General features: G+C 37.7%; 1 protein-coding gene across 1 annotated transcript in view; it reads left to right on the forward strand.

The window, feature by feature from the left end:
- Window positions 1–7,826, forward strand: part of NUBPL (nucleotide binding protein like) — an 80,923-nt gene that overhangs the window by 725 nt on the left and 72,372 nt on the right. Inside the window, exons 2-3 of the mRNA XM_042814048.1 lie at window positions 508–655; window positions 4,573–4,607. Of these exons, the coding sequence (XP_042669982.1) occupies window positions 508–655; window positions 4,573–4,607 (183 nt within the window). The remainder of the gene's footprint in view (window positions 1–507; window positions 656–4,572; window positions 4,608–7,826) is intronic.

The following is a 7,826-nucleotide window of genomic DNA, read 5'->3' on the forward strand; positions in this document are numbered from 1 at the left end:
GATGATACAGTGCTGAAAATACAAACAGCTGATGGCCACCATGTGTATTAATTGTGGTGATGCTAAAGCTAGTAAAAGCTGATGTGCAGCCTTGACTTGAGCTTTGGAGGTATTCAGGAGAAGAGAAGGCAAAGGGTTTCATTTTTAATCCTGATGATTCCATTGAGAATCTTGCAAATCAAGTAACTTGAAGGTGATTTTTAGAAGTCTCCAAATTAGCGAAGGGGTTTTGATTTATTTTGCTGGAGGCCCTGATTCTTTTTGAGGTCTGAGACTAATCACATTTAACTGTGTCTAAACAAAATATCCCCAGAGTCAGTGCTGAGTGTAGGCCCCATTCCTTCAAGTGATGCTGAGCAAGAGGCAGGTTGCTGTAGGAGTGCAACAGGATTTTTAGGAGCAGTAACAAGGTTGTCTCAGCACAGGTTGGTCTGCACTTATTCACTTTTTCTGCAGACGGTGCATGTTGATACCACAACTGCTCTGTACTGTTCTTTTTTTGATTAGTCCTCGGGCTCCAGGGATGAGGTTCTACAAGACAAACGCACTCGGATCCTGTCTCGGGGGCTGCCCAAACAAAAGGCCATAGAAGGAGTTAAGCAGGTGTTGGTCATAGCTTCTGGCAAAGGGGGAGTTGGAAAATCAACGACAGCAGGTAAGATTTTTCTTCTTGTTGTGCCATTGTGTTTTTATTGTTTTGTAATAGATATGTAAATATTTGTGTGCTTGTGTGGTTTTTGAATTACGTTCAGCTGGCAGCCGTGACAGCTGACAGATTACAAAGTTTTACTTCAAGGCAACAGAGAAGTGTGTTTTCATGCCTCCCTCTCTCAGTCTGGTATTATGTACGCAGCAACTAAACGTTTTGTTGCAAAATACGTAGGTTTTCTCTGATGTTTTACTTTGTATTCTGTGCAAAGTACAGAATTCCTTTGCAAGGAATATTTGGACAGTTGAGTCCCGCTAACAGAACCCTCAACCTCTGTGAAGATCTGCAGCTGCTGAAAATCTGTATGAATGCAGAGGAACCAGTTTTGAAGTGGGTGTTGGTAGAGCAGGCAGCAGAAATAATGTGCTTGTAGTAGTGCAGTGCTGTCCTTGGACAGCTTGCTTTGAATTGGGAGTAAGCTAAAATGGTGGGGATTATGTGCTGGTGTAGTGATGCTGTTACTCCTTTGCTAGCATCTTAGGTGTAACTCTACAGTGTAATAGTGGCCTATGTTGTCATGTGCTCTGTAGGGATTATCAATATTTCAGTGTTCAGAAGGTTCAACATCAATTCTCTGGCCAGTTTTCTCAACTACTTGTAAAGACATTTCATAATGACAAGTGAACAGCGGTGATAAAGTATACGAAGCAGTGAGAGGCTATTGAATCACTGTGAACTCCCAACTTTTCTTACCCACATGTTAGGCTTTGGAATCAAAAATCAGAAAAGCTTGAATTCTAGGAAGTAGAACAAGATGACGTGGATTCCTAGTACTACATATAGCTGCTTGAAGTTAAACAAGTTTGCGTTTAAGTGTCTGGGAGTTAAAAAAATAAAAATAAAAATAAAGAAAATCAGTATTCACCAGACATTAAATGAGAGAACTGAAATGTAAACAGACTGTTTACTGTATTGTTTGACCAGTTACTGCATTGGACAGCCTTTTGTTGGTGATTGCATTTATTTTATTTACAATGTTGAGAAGAAAGAGGACTTTAGATTCTTGATGATTAACATAAGTTGAATGTTTCAGATGAACAGTTTATTAAGACAAAATAATTTGTATGGAAAAAAAGTAGTAGAGGCTTGTGGGAAATACGTTTGGTTACACTTTCCTTAACTGAGAAGGAAAGGAGAATGATAATTGGTAATTAGAGGTGGTGTATATGTAGCCTTAAAGTGCCACAGAAAATATCATCAATCTTATCTACATTCCTCTGAAGGACTGTCAAGGCTGCTAGTGTTCTTTCTCCCCGTGGGTTTGTATTCCAGTTGTTCCAGATCTTCCTTTCAGATTGAGTGGATGTGTAGTGGGGTTGAGTTTGTGAGGGTCATTCTTTAATCTGTCTGTCTTTAATCTGTCTCTGTGTTTCTGTTGTGTAATTTTTCCTATCTGTTGCTATACACAACAGCGTATAGCTTTTGTATTATATTCCTAGTTGCTTCTAGCATTTCTGAAATCAACATAGTTTCCGATGAAAAGATTAACTTTAAAAAAATAAAAATATTTTTAATCTGTGTTTAAATACTTACATTGTTTTGATTATTTTCTTCTCTCTAGTATGAGATTTTTTGTTTGTTTGTTTGATTCCTGTTTCCTGTATTTGTTTCCTGTTGAGTTCTATTCTTTTACAGTGTTCTGCTAGATTTCCTCAGTCTTGGTGCAGCATCCCAAAATTGGTTCTGGCATGAGAAGAATTCAGAGGGTGAACTTGAAAGAATAGAAGTTTCTAATTTCTGAAATTCATAGTATTTCTACTGTGTAAGCATGGTGTGGCTTTCTGAATTGCATCTTGTTAATCCTGCAGATTGAAGAGAATATAACTACTGATAATTTACTTTGGTTTTCTTCAGTCATTTCCAGCAAAGGCTATGGAGATAGGATTTTTTTATTGTTCAGGATAACTGATGTAGTCAAGACATGGTGAAACATATCCCATCACTTCTTTTTTTTCTTTTTTTTCTTGTATTTTTTTTTTTTTTTTTAAAGTTTGCAGGTAGGATGCATTAATCTTTTCAATGCAGTGGCCAAAATCCATTTGTTCATGTGTCCCACCTGGACGTAAGTTTGGTCATTGGCCAACTCTGATCTCCTTGTATTTCCTTCTTGATGCTGGCTAGTTTAGCATGGGCTAGAGATAGCATGGTGACTTTGTGGCATCCTATGAAGACAAGAGGTGATGGTGAAAAGTATTGGACTTGTTGAATATGTATGCCCTACTTCTTTACAGTCCAGATCATGTTGGAGTCTAATTGTGAGGGCCCGTGTTAATGTTTAGGGTCAGGTTAAGGTTGGGGTCCTGTGTTTCTGAGCCTTCTTGGAACTCACAGCAATACAAAGATAACCAGGTGCAATAATCAGCTGGGATTCGAAATAGTATGTTGTATCCATCTAGAAATGCAGCTAATGAACTTGAGCTTTCCCAGTATATTATTTCCACTGTCTTCCTTCTTTCCCTTCAGTAGTCAAATACCTTTTATTTAAGATGAATTGTAGATCATACTTTAATTTTCACACATTATAATTGTATGGGAAGAAGATAGACTGAAGTGATAGGCATATTAAAGCAGTATGGTGAGTAACTTGCTGCTTCCCTTGTGCTTCTTCAAACGTGTTCTGCAGTTTATTTATTTGTTTAATCATTGGCTTGCACGTTTTTCTCCTTATCCTTGATTTGTAGGTCAGGCTCCAAGTTGCAGAGGATTAATTCTCTCTGCTTGGTTAAGGGAATAGTTAATCATGCATCTATTTAAGTAGCAATCTGAAGAATAAAATCTATATGCTTTATCAGCTTAGGAATAAACAGTACCTGTGCACATCTTAGGGAAAGCGGTATAATTTTTGTTGTTAACCTTCTCACTGTTTTGTTTAATAAAACTTGCTACTATTTATACTAAATGCTCTAAGCTGTTAATGTCTTCCCAACTTGCTCTCAGTACCTTTGTCCTCTTTCAGCAGGACAAGGCTGATTGCAGCTTATCTTTCTTAAAATGCTTCGTAGGCTGAAATACGGCAATGTGTAAAGGAGGCAAAAGGTTTTGTGCAGGAAAGCTGTGAGGGTTTTTGTTTGTTATAACATGTTACTGTTTGGAATACAACATGTACTGTTTGGTTACACTGAAGTTTCTAGATCTTCCAGTATAGCTGAAGCTGGTGAATGATGCTGTTTCGTCTGTGTGTTTTCTGCACAAGTATTGATGGAAATGCTGTAAACAGCTGTAGACAAGCTAGGGGACAAATTAGTTGCTTTTTCCTGTTTTCTGTTTCTTTAGTTGCTAGGGATGCTTTCAGAGTAGATGAGACTTTTTTTTTTTTTTTGTGGCATACAAATTGAGCAAAAAGTAGAATTGCAACTTCTTCCAAAAAAATGTCTATTTTAATATATCATGAGACATTAAAAAAAGGGTTATGAACATTATTTCTGGTCACTGCGGTTTAATAGCTTAGTTAAATGCTATCTGATCTCTACTTTTAGAAGTTCATTAGAGACTATGGTATTTTATTTTTGTAGTAATGCCTAGTTTCCGAAAGTCAACAAATAATTCTTTTTATGTTATCCTTTAGCTAAATGCTAAGATTGTAACTTCGTATCACGGTGTCCTGTAGAAATCTAGACCTTGTGGTTTTTTGCAGATTAATGTGAATTTGCTATCTACTGTGGATTGAATGGTAGATGCTGCTGTCTCTTCAACTACTAATTCCATAGAGATATTAGAAGCTAAGAACCGAGATGATGAGTGCTCTTATTAAGCAAGTGTGGTGTATTTATATTATGTTTTTGCTTGTTAGAAATCATAGCATTCTTATAATATTTAGAAGGTGAGTTCTCTTACAGTTAATCTTTTTCTTCTCTTTTTTACAGTAAATATAGCCCTCGCCCTAGCAGCAAATGATTCGGTAGGTGAACATCTAATTATCAGCCTTAATGTTAAACAAATGTGCGAGTCATAAATAAAACGGTTACTGCTGGGGGTGGTTGCATACATTAAGTCTGGCAGTTAATTTCTTTGTTTTTTTTTTTTTAATGGACATTTAAGCTTATGTAAATTTGTTTGTATCAGCTCTGTGGGTGACACAGCTTTCATCCTTCATCTGTGTACCCTTTCAGTTGTGTGTTTCTGATTACACCTACAGTTCTGCAAGGGTGTGTAGGCATATGGGAGGCTGTTTGTGTAGGTTGGAGCTGCATAATAAGTAATTAATTTATATCACTTGAGAGCACTGACTTGGAAAAAATATGAATAACTGCTGGGTGGTGTCCAAAGCATTATTTGTAGCTGCAAAGATTCACTTTTCCAGGAGAAATTAATGTATGAAAATACTTCGTGGGCTGGAGGGAGGAAAGAAACTATGTATCTTCCTAAATCTTAGAAATACTTTTTTTTTAAAGTGAAAGAATGTAATTGCCCTATTTGGTATTGCAGAACTCAAACTGTTAAATGCTAGAAGTAAGTTTGTATGCAAGGGTATGTAACAACTATAGAACTCGTAAAGCATTGATTCCAAAATAACTAATAAGTTCAAAACAAGCGTACCCTTTAGAATAGTATTCCACAGAGGTTTTCAGTGAAGCTGGAACTTCAGATTTACAGATAATCTTTATGTAAAGGCCAAGAAAGATATGTGAGGAAATATCTTTTCCAGATGATGCACTCCACTATTTAAATTAAAATTATCTAGGAACACAGATTGAGCATGGCCTTGGAATTTCATCACAGTCAACTTTAATTACTTATTTGGTTGAATTCTCAAAAGACTCTTGGAAAATATTTCATAGTTAATGTCAGATATCATTGAAAACAGTGCTTACAAAGCAGTATAAAACAAGGTATTGTCACATATTTTGACCTGGTAAGTGTAGTAACTTCTTATCTTGTAAAAGACGAGTGAAATAAAATAGGTAGGAGTGAAGTTTGCATGCTCTCTGAACACTTGTAGAAATTTGTAAAAGAATTTTTTAAATTTCTGTAACAACAATCATACTTGGTAAGGAGAGTGCTAAAGCTGTTAAATGAGATGCATAGTGTTTGTAATGGCATCTGATCTTGGTATTTCACAGTGTTTAATTCTGTGTTTTAAATAGGCTGCTGGAGTAATTTGATTTGGAAGGAAAGTCTGCTATCTTGAAAAACAAAACTGCTTGAATGGTTCTTTCTAATTAACTTTAAAACATGACATTTGCTGTAATACTTTTCCAAAATAAATGTGATCCTGCAAGTAGTTCTGTGCTGTAGCATGGTCCTTGAGTAGCTCCATGGAAACCATGTCAACTAATTGCACAGAAACTTTCCATACCAGCTTGAATGTTTTTAGGATTGTGTCTGATACTGCTCATGCATGCAGCTTTGTGCATTGTTTGAATTTAGATAGAACATCTCTTAATAATCCTGGCATTTTGAAGTTGTGGAGTTGTTCCCTTTTGTTAGGGCTTAAACATCTGGCTTTAAACTTCACATGGTTGGAAACAACCTGTAAGATCATCTAGTCCATCTTCTCATTACCATTGCTACTACAAACTAAACCATATCTTGTAGATCCTCATCCAGACTCCTCTTGAATACTGCCAGGGACAGCGACTCCACCACCTCTGCAGGCCATTCCAGTGCCTGATCACTCTCTGAGAGGAAAAAGTTTTTCCTCATGTCTAATCTAAATCTCCTCTGGTACAACTTATGGCCATTTCCCCAGGTCCTGTTTGTTGCCTGGGAGAAGAGGCCAAACCCCTCCTCACCACAACCTCCCTTCAGGAAGTTGTAGAGTGCAGTGGGATCTCCCCTGAGCCTCCTCTTCTAAACTAAACAATTCCAGCTGTCTCAGCTGCTCCTCATAAGACTTGTGCTCCAGACCCCTCACCAGTTTCGTTGCCCTTCTCTGGGCATGCTCCAGGGCCTCAATGTCTTTCTTGTACTGAGGGGCTCAAAATACTCGAGATGTGGCCTCACCAGTGCTGAGTGCAGGGGGATGATCACCTCCCTGCTCCTGCTGGCCACACCATTTCTAATGCAAGCCAGGATGGCATTGGCCCTCTTGGCCACCTGGGCACACTGTTGGCTCGTGTTCAGACAAGCGTCAACCAACACCCCCAGGTCCCTTTCCTCTTCACAGTCATCCAGCCACTCATCCTCAAGCCTATGGGGTTGTTGTGGCCGTTGATTTGATGCATCACTTCAGTAGCCCACTAAAATGTTTGCAAAATGCATAAATAAACAGACTGATTGAAGAGGCAAATTAGGGACTAAGAAATAATTCTAAATGAAATTGCGGCAAGAAAGTTTGGTAAATGTAGAATGGGACCAGTCATTTCTGATGTTACGTGGTAATATAAAATTGAAGGCCAGAGGCTGGCTGATATTGATGGAAGAGCAGGTAAGACTGATGCGACTTGCCTGATCTGAGAGTCACAACCTAACGAGCTACAAACATGGTGAAATCGTGCATTGGTGTGGTTACAAAATGAGAAGTTGAACTGAATAAAGATAACTGTGTTTTGTTTATGCACTGGTATCTTTACAATGAAATGATTGTGTACATCGTGTTTATGTTTAACTTTTGGACTTGAATAATGCTGGTGTTCTCACTTATGCTCTGATTTACTAACAGAATCACCAGCAGCATCCTGCATCTTCATTGCAGCACTTATGTTTTTTATAAGCAAAATACAAATTTGTAGAAACTGATGCTTGATCTTGATGTACTGTTTAAAGCAGAAGAGAAAGGACTTGTAAAGAAAGGTCACCATGACCATAAAGGTTTGTGCTTCTTCATTAGATACAGTCTATTTCTGATACAAATTCCTCACTTACAATTAAGTTTTCAAAGCAATTAGTGTATTGGAGCTAATTGGCAATAAAACCTGTTGCCTCCTGATTGTTTAAGTATAATCTTAGAGAAGGAGTACAGGTCACAGAGTATTGAGAATAACTGTTTTCTGGTGAGAGAGATCTCTGGAAAATGCTTTCAGAGGAGATTAGAGTAGAGTAGATTCTTGCAGCTTTCAGAAATAGCTTTGGTGCTGCATTGTTGTTTGATAGTGTCATAAGCTGGAAGCAGGTTAACAATCAAAGCATAAAGGAATTTCTTGTCCTCTCGATTTAAAACAAACAAACAAACCAACCC

Source organism: Centrocercus urophasianus, unplaced genomic scaffold (genome assembly GCF_019232065.1).
Source record: "Centrocercus urophasianus isolate 14NV4802_14NV808 unplaced genomic scaffold, USGS_Curo_1.0 seq_14, whole genome shotgun sequence".
Taxonomy (NCBI): Eukaryota; Metazoa; Chordata; class Aves; order Galliformes; family Phasianidae; genus Centrocercus; species Centrocercus urophasianus.